General features: G+C 37.0%; 1 protein-coding gene across 3 annotated transcripts in view; it reads right to left on the reverse strand.

The window, feature by feature from the left end:
* The window catches only part of LOC131168380 (protein SHOOT GRAVITROPISM 6), a 128,190-nt gene that overhangs the window by 75,891 nt on the left and 36,434 nt on the right, over positions 1-15,865 (reverse strand). For all 3 annotated transcript variants that reach the window (XR_009140284.1, XM_058127752.1, XM_058127753.1), the window contains 5 exons: positions 15,235-15,324; positions 14,682-14,803; positions 11,520-11,649; positions 11,351-11,430; positions 10,693-10,828 (listed from right to left, as the gene is read on the reverse strand). Coding sequence is in view for 2 of the 3 variants with exons in the window: in XM_058127752.1 (XP_057983735.1) it covers positions 10,693-10,828; positions 11,351-11,430; positions 11,520-11,649; positions 14,682-14,803; positions 15,235-15,324 (558 nt within the window). In the remaining variant the exon portion in view is untranslated. The remainder of the gene's footprint in view (positions 1-10,692; positions 10,829-11,350; positions 11,431-11,519; positions 11,650-14,681; positions 14,804-15,234; positions 15,325-15,865) is intronic.

Here is a 15,865-nt window from a genome sequence, read left to right on the forward strand (position 1 = left end):
CTTAACTTACCCTCCAATTTTGACCTACACACAGCATCCTATCTCACCAAGTGATCCGTAAGACCCCCAGCCCCAAACCAAAAGAAATCTTTCATAATTTTCTCAACCTTAGTACAAATCCCCACAAGAATCTTAAAATTAGATGTTGAAATGTGGAAAAGAAAACTGAATATTCCACTAACTTATGAAAAAGATTACATTCCCTTTAAATAGATGAAAATTCTCATATAATTACTAGGGATATTTACAACCTACTGAAAATAGAATATCCTATTTAAAATGAAAAGCAGTAAAATAGGAAAGACTATCTACAAAATCGGGTAACATGCTACCCAAATCCCCTAGGATCGTGGAACCAAAAATAGCTAACAAATCAACTGATTTATTAGCTATAAATCTCCTAAAGATCAGCCTCTAATAAAGGCTGACAAATATCTAATAATACTACACTCCCCCTCAAGTTGGGCTGTAAATATTGATTAGGCCCAGCTTGGAACTCAGATCATCAAAATTCTTTCTTGGCAGAGCCTTGGTAAGGATATTGGCTGTTTGGAGACATGTAGGCACATACAACATCTTGATTATTCCTTCCTCTATTTTTTATTTTATGAAATGTCGATCAATCTCCACGTGTTTTGTTCTATCATGATGCACTGGGTTCTTTGCAATGCAGATGGCTGATTGTCACAAAAAATCTTCATGGGTTTTTCACCTAAAATCCTTAATTCCTTTAGAAGCATTCTTAGGCATATTCCTTCACAAATATCGTGTGCCATTGCCCTGAATTCAGCTTCTGCACTACTTCTTGACACAACTGATTGCTTCTTACTTCGCCATGTAACTAGGTTCCCCCACATATATATGCAATACCCAAAAGTTGATCTTCGATCATGTATTGATCCTACCCAATCTACATCACTGAATACTTCAATATCTCATTTTGATTCTTCTTAAAAAATAATCCTTTACCTGGTGTTACCTTCTGATATCGTAGGATTCTATAAATTGCCTCCATATGTTCTTCATTGAGATTGTTCATGAATTGACTCACCATACTGACAGAGAAGCCAATATCAAGTTGGGTGTGAGACAAATATATAAGCTTTCCAACTAGTCTTTGATATCTAGCTTTATCCACTGGTGCACTATCTTCCTTCACTCCTATTTTGGTTGTTGCATCAATAGGAGTATCTGCTGTCTTGCATCCAAGCATCCTAGTCTCTTTCAAAAGATCTACAACATATTTCTTTCGGGAGACAAAGATTCCCTTCCTTGACCATGCCACTTCCATGCCTAGGAAGTATTTGAGATTCCCAAGGTCCTTGATTTCAAATTCTTTGGCTAGAAGACTTTTGAGACTACTCATTTCCTCCTCATAATCTCCGTTAGAATGATGTCGTCCACATATACAATGAGGACAGAAATTTTTCGTTCAGAAGAGTATTTAACAAATAGTGTATAATCTAACTGACATTGAGAATAGCCATACCTACTAACTACCTTTGTGAATCTCTCGAACCAGGCTCTTGGGGATTGCTTGAGCCCATATAAAGATCTTCTAAGTTTGCAGACTTTGTTGTGTGTAGCTTGTGTCTCGAATCCAGGAGGAATTTCCATGTAGATTTCTTCAACTAGGTCTCCATTGAGGAAGACATTCTTGACATCTAGTTGGTGAAGAGGCCAATCTAAATTTTCTGCCAAAGATAAGAGGACCTGCACTGTATTTAACTTGGCTATAGGAGCAAATGTCTCTTCGTAGTCGATTCCATATGATTTAGCGAATCCCTTTGCTACCAGCCGAGCTTTGAATCTGTTAACACTTCCATCTTCATTGTATTTCACAGTGAATATCCATTTGAAACCTACTTGACGTTTTCCAATTGGTAATTCAGTGATCTCCCATGTTCCATTCTTTTCTAGTGCACTGATTTCTTCCCAGACAGCAGACTTCCATCCAGGTGTACAAAGTGCCTCTTGTATGTTATTAGCAACCTGGATTTTGTTGAGGTTGGCAACAAAAGATCTAAAATTCAATGACAACCCCTGATATGACACAAAAGTGTATATTGGGTGTTTTGTGCATGATCTCACAGCAATAGGACAATCACTATCATCATTAGTGCTCATTATGGGAAGTCTCGAGATTAGAGTTACCCGGTGGATTTTCACTTGATCTAGGACTCGAATCAGACTCTTGGATTTGCTCAAGGGATGCTTGTTGTTCTATCTCCTTTTGGTTCCTTCTCCTCCATGAATAGGTCTCATCACTTTTTGTTGGTTGGATAGTGTTCAGATGTTGATGTTTCACGGTGGAGTAAGTAGTTGGAATAGATTCAGAAATTTGTGAGAGGTGAGAAGGGCTAGAATCAGTAGAAGGAATTCCTATGTAATCTCCCCCTGAATTTCAGATTTGGGGTAATATGGTTGTTCAAAAAAGGTGACACCCATGTAGTGATAATATCTTTTAGTAGCTGGTGAATAGCATTTATAACCCCTTTGGTTTGGAGAGTACTCGAGAAAAATGCACTAAAGGGCTCTAGGATCAAGTTTACCCCGGCGTTGACTATGAACATGAACAAAAGCGGAGCACCTGAATACTTTGAAGGGAATAGTGGAGATGAGTCGAGTATTGAGAAAGTCTAAAGTAGAGTTTGACAGGGAGTTTGGAATTTGAGAACGCGAGAGGGCAACCTATTTATAAGGTGGGCTGCAGTGAGAAGGGCTTCACCCCAAAAGTGTTTCGGTACATGTGTAGAGAACATGAGGGAGCGGGCAACTACTAGGTGCCGGTTTTTTCTTTCGGCAATTCAATTTTGCTGAGTGTCAACACAGGAACTTTGGTGTATTATACCTTGACTCAAGAGATAATCATCAAGAATGGATTTGAAATATTCTTTGGCATTATCAGTTTTCACAATCTGCATTTTTTCTTGGAATTGTGTTTGGATCATGGTGTTAAAATTTTTGAAAATCTAGCCTGCCTTTGACTTTTCTTTCATAAGGAATATCCGGGTATGCCTAGTGTGATCATCTATAGAAGATATAAACCAGCGAGATCCAGTAATGTTCTTGATCCTAGATGGATCCCCACACATCACTATGAATCATTGAAAAGGGTTGGGATGCTTTGTAGGGTCGGTTGGGATAAGAGTTGCGAACATGTTTTCAAAATTGACACATCTCACACTAAAAATTATTGAATAATGAAGGAAAGAGTTTCTTGAGATGCAAGAAATTTGGATGTCCTAACCTATAGTGTCACAACATAATTGCAATATCATTATTAAAACGAATGACAGAAAAACAACTTTGACTTCTAGACACTAAACAATCAAATTTGTGAGTTGTTCCTTGAGGAGGATCATTAACCTCAAGAAGATAGAGCCTCAATCACGCCTTAGCACTACCAATCATCTTCCCCGAATCCAAGACCTAAATTCACACATATTTGGGAAAAATTTTGTAACACAATTAAGAACCCAAGTGAGTTTACTAATAGACAGTAAATTGCAATCCAAATTTGGCACTAATAGAACTGAGTTGAGTGTTAGGTTCTCTGCAATTTTAACAGAATCTGTACCAACCACCTTTAAGAATGAACCATCTGCTATCCTGACTGTCAAATTTTCATAACAGGGACTATAAGTACAAAAAAAAAATTCTATCTCCGGTAATATGGTCCAATGCTCCTGAGTCTATAATCCATGGACCTAGCTTCTCCTTTTTAACATTTAGAGCACTTCAAAAATTACCTTTCTGTGCCAAACAACCGGTTCCAACCACAGTAGTAGGGGCTGCTGAAGATTGACTGAACATGTTTTGCAATAATTCTAGTTGCTCCTTGCTTGGTTGGGCTGCAACTCCTAAGAGATAATCATTCTTTCCCTTTCTGCATATAAACATCATCACAGAATGGGACCATTGGAGATAGTTATTCCCATTAAGTTTGTGTCTTGTAATGGGCATGAGACTGCTATCTGAACTGCTACTATTGCCTGACGGATCTACTAAGCAGGTGTCTCCAAAGGAGTCATCTCTCAATTGGGAGTCTGAGAATGCCCTTGCTCAGAATAGAAGGCTACAACAAATTGTTGATAAACAGAGGGAGTTGGCCAACAACGTTGAAAACAAGTTTAACATCACATCCATCCTCATCGATAAATATTGAAATCACATCCAAAGATTGCATGACGAACTTATGCAAATGATTGAGAACATGACGACATTCTCTCCTGCTTTCAAAAATAAAAGCAAAAATACAACACCTTACGGCTCAGCTAAATTCTCCCAAGCAAAGCCAGTAGCAGCAACATAGACTAGCAAGGATAGATCGTTTATTTCCACCATCCACTTTGGCTTTCAGCTCTCCTCAACCACCGCATCAGCTTATATCAATGCAGGCATCCTTCAAAGGCTGTGACTCTTCTCCACCTTAAAAAGAGGCAGCACACTCAAAAACTAACCCAAACCCAGAGGGTTGGGTCAACAACAGCCTCCACTTCTCAAAAGAAGGATAAGAAAAAAGTTGGAGAATCAAGTGATCTTGATCGAGAGCCACATATTGGGGTTGTGGAAAAATAAAACTCTATCTCCAAGCTTCTTGCAGATATGGTTGATCCCTTACATCCAGAGGAAGCACCAAGATCAACAATTCTTATCATAACGGATGATGAATCATCTAAGGAGGAGATACAGCCTCCCATATCCACGAGATGATGGCCTATCAATCCACCCACAAATAGGAATATGACAATCCCACAAATAACGAAGGGATTGACGACAACATCAATCTCTTAAAAAATACCTCACCTACTATTCCCATGCAAAGCTTGAGTTGTTCAAATGGTAATGGACCAACCATTTCATTAGAAAGAATTCCTCCAAATCGGTGGAGGAATAAGATCCTTGGCTCCAAGCCTAGTGCACATCAGAACTAATAAAAGAAGGGATTACCCTCAAAGAGGTCATCAGAAGGGTTGTTTCTAAATTTGTCAAGGTGGATAAACCTAGGAGATTACAGGCAGTTGCAGATTTTGCAAGTTTTGAATCTTGATGTTTTCATATCCACAAAGCAAGCATAATGATAACCAAAGAATGCAATAAGAAGGATCTCCTTATCAAATCCAAAGGAAACAAGCCGTACTCCTGTCCAACGAGAGAACGGGAGGATTTTTATCTTCCCAGAAAATCCATAAAATTGAAGCACAAGGAGAAACGATGGAAATGTCTAATAAAGAAGAAGCATAAGAAAGATCTAAAGGATCATCGATGTTACATCTACAATCAAGAGGGGCATTATGCAAAAGAGGTGCCCCAAAGACGAAAAAGAATTAAGTTGTTTCAAATGCTGCATAAAGTCTCAGATTGGGATTCCGATGACGACATCAAATATGTACTCTCTATTGATGATCAACAAAACAAAATTCCATCCTTGCTTTTTAGCAAAGTGAGCAGACGGATCTATCAGATTCTTTAAGCAAAAATATGAAGATTTCGAGAGCTATCGAGTTTATCCAGACCTAGAATGTTCTCATATCCAACCCATTAACAATGAAAGCTACCCAATGGCATCCACGGAGGAAGAGGTTCACAACCTCTGTTCTATCCAGGAATCATTGTCAGCACAGTTCAAGAAAGGAGACTATGTTTCAACCTCTGCTCCAATTTGGGGATTAGCTGATAAGTAGTCAAAGTCAATCAAAGCTATTGCATTCTTTCACACAGGAGCAGCATGTAGCTTCCTAAAGCCGAGCATTCTTCCAACAGATAAATGGAAGCCATGTAATCAAGGTTTCAAAGCGGAAAATGGAGAACATTTTCAGGTCAAATTAAAGAGTATACCAACCTATATTAAGCTTCATCCAGAATGCTTAATCAAGGCTACATTCTTTGGGTCAAACCTTCCAAACAAGGATCTCCTCATTGGGTTCGACATTATCCATCACTTAAACAAGGTTCAGTGGACAAAACAAGGAATAAAGATCAGGTAATATCTATTGCAATGGACTAGGACCCCTAATCTCTTTCAAATCACTCTATCCTCGAAAGAGACTAAGGCCTGGTTAATCCAAGCAAACTATGCGGACAGCCATAGTGAATTTTTAAAGAAATGTTCAAAGCCATTATGGAAGAATCCATAGTTCTTTGTCAGCCTTCCCTTCAAGAAGAATGTAGGTATCAACCAAACAAAGGCAAGCAATAAGGGAATGAATCCAAAACACTATTCTCTAGCCCATAATGAGCTGACCCAACTGCAAGAAGAATGACTTATCGAGCCAACAAAGCCACAATGGGCTTGTGAGACTTTCTATGTCAACAAAAGGGTCGAACAAGCTTGGGGAAAACTCAGAATCGTTATAAATTATCAGCCACTAAACCATTTTCTTACTGATGACAAATTCTCATTACCAAATAGGGCTAGCTTATTCTCATAATTATCAGAGACTCAAACCTTCTCAAAATTTGACTTGAAAGCAGGCCTTTGGCAATTGGGCATCCGTCCAAAAGATAGGCTCGAGACAGCTTTTTGTATACCCAATTTCCACAACCAATGGAATGTCATGCCATTTGGGCTTAAGGTGGCCCCATCCATCATCCAAAGGGCAATGATTAAGATCTTCGAACCCATTCTCCACCATGCCTTAATCTACATTGATGATATTCTGCTGTTTTCAAAGGATACAGCATCCCATGCTAAGCTCCTAAATCAATTCATGGAGATTGTTGCACATTATTGAATCATGTTGTCAAAAAAAAAAAAAATGATAATTGGTGTTGAAGTAATTGACTTCCTAGGGATGAAGATAAGCCAAGGAAAGTACGAACTACAGCCACACATTGCAACATAGCTCAGCACTTTTCCAGACACTCAGATGACAACAAAGCAACTGCAACAATTTCTTGGTATTGTCAATTACGTGGCAGACTTTGTTCCAAGGCTAGAAGTCTATACTACGCTACTACATCGACTATTGAAAAAGATGTGCCCCCGTGGGAATCCAGACACACTGAAGCGATAAGGTCGCTTAAAGGTATGGCTATGCAATTGCCACCTCACCAAATTCCTAACAAGGGTAAAAGAATCCTGCAAACTGATGTAAGTGACAAATACTAGGGTGCAGCTTTAGTAAAAGAAAAAGATGATGAGAATAGGCACATCTGTGGATACAAGAGTAGAGCATTCAAAGAATATGAATTGCATTATCACTCCACGTTCAAAGAAATCTTGACAATAAAAAAAGGGATTGAAAAATTTGAGTTCCATCTAATCAAGCATACTTTTACAGTAGAAATGGATATGTCATCTTTTCCAAAGACGATACAATTCAAGCAAAACATCCTCCCTCAAGGACAACTTCTTAGATGAGCTAACTGATTCTCATAGTGTAAATTTGAGGTGAAACAAATCAAAGGAAAGCACAATATCCTTAGTGACTTCCTTTCAAGACCAACCAACCTCCAAGTTCTTTTCATCATGCCATCCTCATCTTCTTCAAGCTCATACAACTTCACAAAAAGAATCCAAAGTCTCCTTAGTGATATCCATGAAAATATTTTTTGTCATACAATTGATAAGGGAAGTGCCAAAATGATACAAGGGCTCCAATCCCTTCTTCATTCCAACTATGGTCTGGTTGACGCCCCACTTAAGTATCTTGACTGAGACCCACTCCGTCCCTACCTCAATGGTCCCTGGGAGCCCACCTTGTCCTATATTAATTTCCCTAAATAGGCCTTCTGTCGCTTTTGGTATCTTGCCAAATCATACCGTATTGCTATGGTTTTACACAAGCCATGGACAAACGCTTTCATCACAAACAGAAGGCAAAGGCCCCAATAATACAGCTATCCAAAAGATAAGTTCCTGTTTTTTTAGAACCGAGGAAGAGTGAGTGAATTGGCTTTTTTTCATGACAAGATTTCCATATTTACTGGTCACTTCCCATCTCAAGAGCGAAGTCCAAACTCAAGGAGGGGAGAAATATGTCAACACCTTCCCCATATGAGAAAGGATAAGAAGTTTGAAAGGAAATACATTTGCTGATCCTCACCTATCAGCTTCCCACCGGGTTGAAACACGAAAGCATATGTGTTATTTTAATAATGTTGATCCAAAGAAGCTACCACAAGGCATGTTCAACCCAGTGCATTACCAAGAAGATGGAAGAGCCAAGAACACCCATTACTCAATCATGTTCCCTCACTTCTATAAAACCTATATAACAAACACGTTAGCACTGTATTATGTGAACCAAACCAGCAATAATGGAACTACTGACGACCTAGAAGTCATGGCCCTCTATCCTGCAAAGTTAGAAGAGTAATACAAAGCAAGATATGATCTATAAGATGCCACAATAGCATCAGCTCAGCTCAGCTCTTTGTTTTGTGCCTTGATCACATGTTTTGAATGCTTTTGTCTTGTCAACCTCAACTTTATGTCATTTGTTTTGTATTGTCAGCTCTATCTTTAAAAAAGTAGCTTTAGAAAGGCATCTTTAGTCACATGTATTGTAATAGAATATGCTACAGCATATTCCCTTTCTCCATTCTATATAAGGAGTCTTCTAGCCTAAAGAGCAACAAAGGAAGCGAGAACTAAGAGTCTCTTGTAATAGTTCTCTTGCCTTCCCCTCTCATCTTGCATTCAGTATATTCAATTAATGAAATATCTCTGAGTGTGTTTCTTATTCTCAGTGTGTTTCTTTGCACTCCCCTTATTGTACTCTTTGAAACATTGTTAATATATTTTTTTTCTTTACCAAAAATTATTGGGCCTTCAGCAAGAATAGGAAGAGAGAAGTTTTATGGCACAGCACACTATTTGCTGTTTTGTGGAGCTTATGGATTGAGAGGAATGCAATAACTTTCAAGGACTGCTCAACTCCTTGTTTGTAGTGGGATAAAGCAGCGTTCTTAGCCCATTCTTTCAGTTTCTTTTATTCTTGTTCTCTCTTTTTTTGAGGGGCGGGGGGAGGGGGAGGGGGGTTTGCCACTGCCAGATATTGTTACTTGGGAGACAGCAGTTACAGTAATTTTCTGGTTATCTTCTTTTCTTCTTTTTTTCTTTTTTATATTTGTAGTTCAATTTGTTCCCCACTTCCCCTCCACTTTGTACTCTTTTGGATGACTGTTTATATTTTTTTCATATCCAAAGGAAAACCAGCATCAAACCAGGCAACAACAAAGGCAGTTGGCAATCCGGTTCACACTGCTTCACATCAACAAGTTTTGCCAGAGCAAATTACAACATTACTTTCATTGAGACCATAAGTTACAGGGCACAATTATTCAGAAGCTGTGCAAAACTCCAGGAGAATGGGCAAAACCCCTTCCCTTGCCAAAACCCCTAAACATAATAGTACAAAAAACCTTCAATGTGTAGGGGCAAACCTAGTTTTCACCAAATAAACCAAATAACTTAATTCTATCAGCCAAAGTGAAACGGCAGTGAAGAAAGAGATGAGAGTAAGTCTCTCCACTCAAACAAAGGACACAAACAATAGGTAACAGGGCCCTATTAGGCATTCTCTGTTGAAGCAAACCAATGGTGTTGATTATTTGAAGTATCAGAGTCCAAAAAAAAAGCTTTTATTTTTGTGGGAGTTTTAGCTTCCCGAGTCAAAGAATGTAATACAAAAAGATCTGAAGTAGAGTCGCGAGTCAAAAAGGAGGAAAAAGATTTACAAGAGAATTCCCTAGAAGGGTCTAAGCTCCAAACTCTTTTATCACTCCCCAAATGAACGTGAAAAGAGTCAAGAAAACTGGTCAAAAGAGCAACTCTTTACCATCTCTCTCATTAAGATTTCTCCTAATATGGAAGTTCCAAGAATGCACACCCTTTGCAAAAGAAGAAAAGCAGAAATAGGGGTATCATGAAGATAAGATAACTGAAAAAGACAAGGAAATGCAATAGCCAAAGGCAACTCTGCCACCTAATGATCCTCCCAAAAATGATATCGCTCCCCATTACCCACCTTACAGCAGACTTTAATAATCATAAAATCAATTCTAGAGACTGGCTCCAAAAGCGAGGACCAAATGAGACCTTTCCACAAGATGTATTTTGCTTCATGAGTAGGGGACTTGAGCACAATTATTCCAGAATTACCCTTTTTCATAGGCTATATGGTATCGATTGTTTGGTGTCTTTGGGGAGGATTGGTTACTCATTTTTCCGTGAATGCTTTCTCTTGTTACTTTTAAAAGTTTTAGAAGCGGAAAAAAGAGAAATGCAGCAGTGCTGTATGGTTCTTGCTATTACTTGGCCTACTTGGTTAGAGAGGAATGACAGAATTTTTATGGGAATCGTTACTCCTCATCGTTTGGCATAGAGAAAAGTGGTTTTCTCTTATGGTTATAGTGTTCTACACATTGCCTTTTTAGAAATGTTTCTCCAGAAGACATGCAGAAAGCTTGGAGTTCTTTGCATCATTGGAGCTGTATTGGAGTTTTTTTTCCATTTTCTTGCTCAAATTATAATTTTGGAGGACGCCTTGTCCTCATGCTTTTTTTGCTCTTTTTTTCTAATTATTTCCTTTGTTTAATACAATTCTTTGTTTATCCAAAAAAAATCCAGCACAACAACCCAAAAGGTGAGGAAGGAAATTTCTAACGAGTGAAGAAGAACCAAAAGACACAAATCACAGATGCATTCATATGTCCATGGAGATTTGTACACAGCATCATTACCACAAGTGCATCTATTCTGGCTTCAATAACCGTTGATGGAGCATATCTTGCAGCATATCCATACATTAGAGCCAAAGCAGCATGTATGTCATCAGAATCTTCCATTCTAGCTTTATCAGAAAAAAATGATAGAATTCTGCAAAACCCCAAGTTCCAAACTGTTTAAATCAATAAACCAAATAGGAGAAACTGCCAAATTACATTCAAAAATTAGGAAATTAAGAAACAGAAAAAACTGACATGGCTCAGTATATATTATATCAAATAAATAGTCGATAGTCCAAACAGAGAATATGTTATAAAAAATTTATTTATTTAAGGAAAAAAGCTGCTTTCTGTAATCATCTAGCTTCGAGTTCCACTACCCTTTACTTTCAATAAGAATTTTGCATCAACTAAAATAAACCATGAAACATTATTTTTCAAAAAAAATGGCAACCAAAAGCATCTAATCTAAACTTCCCTTTCACTGTGTTCTTTAACATTCAAATTTACCATATCTGACCAGAATGTTCAAATTCTCAACAAATAGAAGCTCATTTGAAAACCATGGAATGCAATAATAAATATGAATAGCATAACAAGTCCCAGCAATATCATGTATATTTCTTTTTCCCCTTTTTGGGAGGGGGAGATTAAAAAATAAAGTGGCATACACCTTTGAAAGATAGTTTGGCCAACATTATCGAGAATGTCTTTTAGCTTTTCCAAAACAGTATCTAAGTGGGATGCAGCAACCTGGAAATAAAGATTACACCGGATAAAAGTTATATATCATGCTCATGGCAAGGAATGGAAGAAAGTTAATATTTATAATTCTGACATACCAATCCCATGGCTTTTGCCAAACCAATCCTGTTTCCTGGATACGAGATATTAGCTTTTTTATACATCCAATCAATCTTCTCACAAACATAAGCCCTATCATCAACTTTCTGAAGAAGGATGCCTAAGCACCTGCAATAAGCGAAAAAAAATTTTAAACTATCAAATTTGACCTCAAATGAAGGATGGACATGTTGAAACACAATGATAAACAAGTATACTTTATACTTTATGAAATTGAAGAAGATATAATACATGGAATTAAAACACGTTGGGTAAACTCGAGGAGTGTGTCAGGCATGTTGTATGATTGTAGAATACCCTTAAAATTAAAAGGGAAATTTTATAAGATGACTATAAGGCTGGTTATACCTTATTGTTCAGAATGTTGGGCAACTAAAAAACATGTACAAAAAGTAAAAGTTGCTGAAATGCAAATGCCAAGGTGGATAAGTGGTACAACATTAAAAGAGAAAATAAGAAACGATTATATACCCAATAATTTAGGCATAGCACCAGTCAGAGACAAGATAAGGGAAGGGCGGCTCAAATGGTATGGACATTTGAAACACAAGCCTAGTAGAGCACTTGTGAGGAGAAGTGAGTTATTGTTTCTAGCATGAAAAGGGGTACGGGTAGACCTAAAAATAACTTAGAATGAGATAGTAAGGAAGGATTTAATAGCCCTTAATCTAATAGATGAAAATGCTCTCGATTGGGTGAATTGGTGGAAAAGGATTCATGTAGCCAACCAGTGGAACTTAAGCCTTGTGGTTGTTGTTGTTGTTGTACTTTATGATATAACCTCTAGAAAATACTGGCCATCCAAGACATGATGCTGAAGCAATCCAAGAATATTGGCATCGTCCAAGATTGAAATTCAAGGTGGTTGTAACCTTTGAAAAACAAAATTCTAAAACCCATTTCTAATTTGTTTTAATATATAATTTCAGAAAACTCAAAACATAAATACGCTCTTGAACCCATTTGAAATTTTAAAGGCTGAATTAAGGCTCGCCTTATGACAAGGTGTGCCCAGAAATCCTTCATGAATAGTGAAATACCAAATCTCAAAAGACCAAGGCATTATAAATTGAGGTTTATGCATTTATACATAGTGCGCACCTTCCATATCATTTTAATTGGGATTTACACTTCATGAGTGATTGAACCTTGAGATAGATTTGGCTAGAAAATTTTAATGGCATGTTTATACGAAAGGAATGTCCTAACATGAGTTGATCTCCAAAACTTTAGCGCTTAAACATTTACAAAAAAAAAAATTGACAGTTGCATCTTAGATCAAGAAAATGATTCGAACTTTGAACTGTTGTAACTATCTCTTGGCATGATTTATCAATTATGTAAAGAATTGGACTTCTTTTTTTGAATGGCCAACCAGTAGTCCACAAATTATATATTATTCTTTAAGTTGTTTAAAAAAAAAAATTCAAATTTTTTTCTTTATTTTAAAAATAAATGCAATCTATTTATATATTTTTATCTAAAAATTAAAATTCTTAATAGGCTTATGCCTTAAGGCCTATGCCCCACCTCATGCCTTCACCTTCAAGTTGATCTCCCTTTGAGCATGTTTTTTTTTTATATTTTAACTTCATTTGCTTTGATACCAAATGGCAGGTGGCTGGTGCAACCAATGGAAGTTGATTGAATCATAGTCAGAGATGTGGAGATGAAGTTGGCCTTTTGGTTTATGGCGACAATGGTGGATTTGGATAGTTCCCCCTCTCAATTGCAGTGTCAAAGTGAGATGACAGCTTTATATGATGAATAAGGAGACAATGGAACTGGGCACTGGCATCCATGCAGATTGGGTTTGATTTGTACTTATTCATACGTTGATCTCTCTTTGAATGCGTGTTTTCATTTGAATTTCATTTGCTTTGATACCAAATGGCAGGTGGTTGGTGAGACCGATGCAAGTTAATTGGATCATAGTCAGAGATGTGGAGATGAGGTTGGTCTTTGGGTTTCTAGCAACAATGATGAATTTGGGTAGTTCCCCCTCTCAATTGCAGTGTCTAAGTGAGATGATAGCATTGTATGATGAATAAGGAGACAAAAAGAAGAAAAGGAGAAGAGTTGGGTGTGGGCAACCATGGAATTGATCACCGGAGTCCCTGGAGACTGGGTTTGCTTTGCACTTATTTGTACAATCCTCTTTGGTCTATATGCATCGAAAGTGTGAACAATTAAGGGAAGCACACAGTTCAGCTTAAAGAAAACAAGGAAGCACACGTGCTACTTGAGAAAATATGCCCTGACCCGGGGTGGTTACATTGAGTCTTTGGTTGTAGGATATTCTTGACGTCGGCTTATAGCTGTGGATCCTGATTTAAATTCTTGGATTTGAACATAGGATTCAATCATGGTGGATTATTTTATGTTGCAAAAGATGTATTTATAGGATACTAAGTAACAATAATAGAAGAAGAAAAAGCAGGAAAAAATGATGAAATTGGAGCTCAGGGCAACTATGGTGTGCATCAGCAGTCAGGTCGCAGCAATGAGATACGAGAAAGAAAAGGGAAAGAAAACAAATGAAGAGAAAAAGAAAAAATCATAAAGAAAGGAAAAATGAGATGAAAAGAGCAAGAGAGTTGATAGTGACCAACTACTATCAAGCATGCTTTGCACATCAGCACCATTAGGTTTGCTGTTTGCAACTAAACAGAATGTTGAACATTGACACCATTTGAGAAGTTGAACTAACTTACTGAAACTTTTAAAAAATTAGTGACCTCACCCAAGAATGACAAAATAACATGGTACATCAATTTCCATGTGTGTGTGTGTGTTGTAAAAACTGTTCAAAGAAATGATTAATAAACTGCCTGTGGAAAATAAGGAATTGTAGCTAATCATAAGTTACAAATATCAAGTAAAAACATAATCTTGTATAAAAAATTCCCCAAACCCTGTATCACAGTGATAATCACAGCGAATATCTATCTCTGTTCACAGTGAATTTCTTTTTGAACCAATCTAACAGAAAGAAAAATTATCAAAAATAGAGAACAGACAATCCAAAAAGGAAAAGCTTAATTAAACCGAACACAACCACAAATATGGTGTTCTCTCCTAACAATTGCAATTAATGACTCAAGATAACGGAGGCAATATTGGATTTGATGCATTAATACCGGTGAAGTAGGGCAGAATGTTCATCATCGGGCGTATAAAGCTCATATTGTTCCGTAAAAGCATTTCCCAAAGAAATCACCCAATCAGGATCCTGAATCACATCCAAAGATTCTGCAAGAAACTATCAACCGAAAAAAGAGTGATTAATGGTACACATTAGTAAGAAGGGATTCATAATTTTTTTCCACGGAAACTGATATCAATCTTCAATGATCTGTACAATTTAAAATGAGTCTAGCCATTTTCTTCATTACATGCTCACTTAGAATAAACAACAATGCAATTAAGGAATTATAATAGTTTAGGGAAGGACTCATATTTGTCTATAAACTCCATTCAGAACAATGTTATACACATTCAAATTCCATGCATAACAAAATGAAGTGAACCCATATCCATACTCAACACATGTGACAACTTCATAAGAAGCTTAAAGTGGAACCTTATTCAACATAATATAATTTCAACAATGTAGTAAACCAATGCTTATAAAATGGGGATAAAAATTAGTTATGCTTAAATACTAACATTTCAAACATCAGTGAAGCTTACATTGATTATCATGTCATCCCAAGTCTCTTGATATGAAGGATCCTGCTTCAGGTCTTCTGTGTCACTAATATATGCCTTCAATTTCGGAATCTAGAGCTTACCAAACAGGAAATCAATTAGATTTAAAGCAAACCAGTTTCCACCAAAATTGACACTATAGACACCGTTTATAATTAGAATTAACAACATAACATGATGAAAGATGAACTTGAAAACAAATACCCTGACTAGGGAGCTAATGACTACAATGATGTTGCCCAATATACTGAATTATGCAAAATAACTCTTCAAAATCAGAAAATCATGTCACAGATTCATGACACGTGAACTCTCAAAACCTCATAAAACTTATCAACTTGTGCCCACATTAACTCAATATTGAAGTTTAAAGTCTTACTAATGTTTGCTATTAATTACTTTTATCATTTTTATGGTCAATGGTGGAGCAAGGATGGATAAGTGACCATTAGAAAATTAGTCTTCCATGTGCATAATTTTTTTTTGGATTAAGAGAGAGAGAGATTTTATTAAGAGGTGGAAAAAGAATATATATTATGGAGGATGAAAACCCACCCACAACAAACAGAAAAGAAAAAAACAATTTTATGCAGACAAAGTAAAAGCTAAGTAG

Source organism: Malania oleifera, chromosome 11, assembly GCF_029873635.1.
Source record: "Malania oleifera isolate guangnan ecotype guangnan chromosome 11, ASM2987363v1, whole genome shotgun sequence".
Classification (NCBI taxonomy): Eukaryota; Viridiplantae; Streptophyta; class Magnoliopsida; order Santalales; family Ximeniaceae; genus Malania; species Malania oleifera.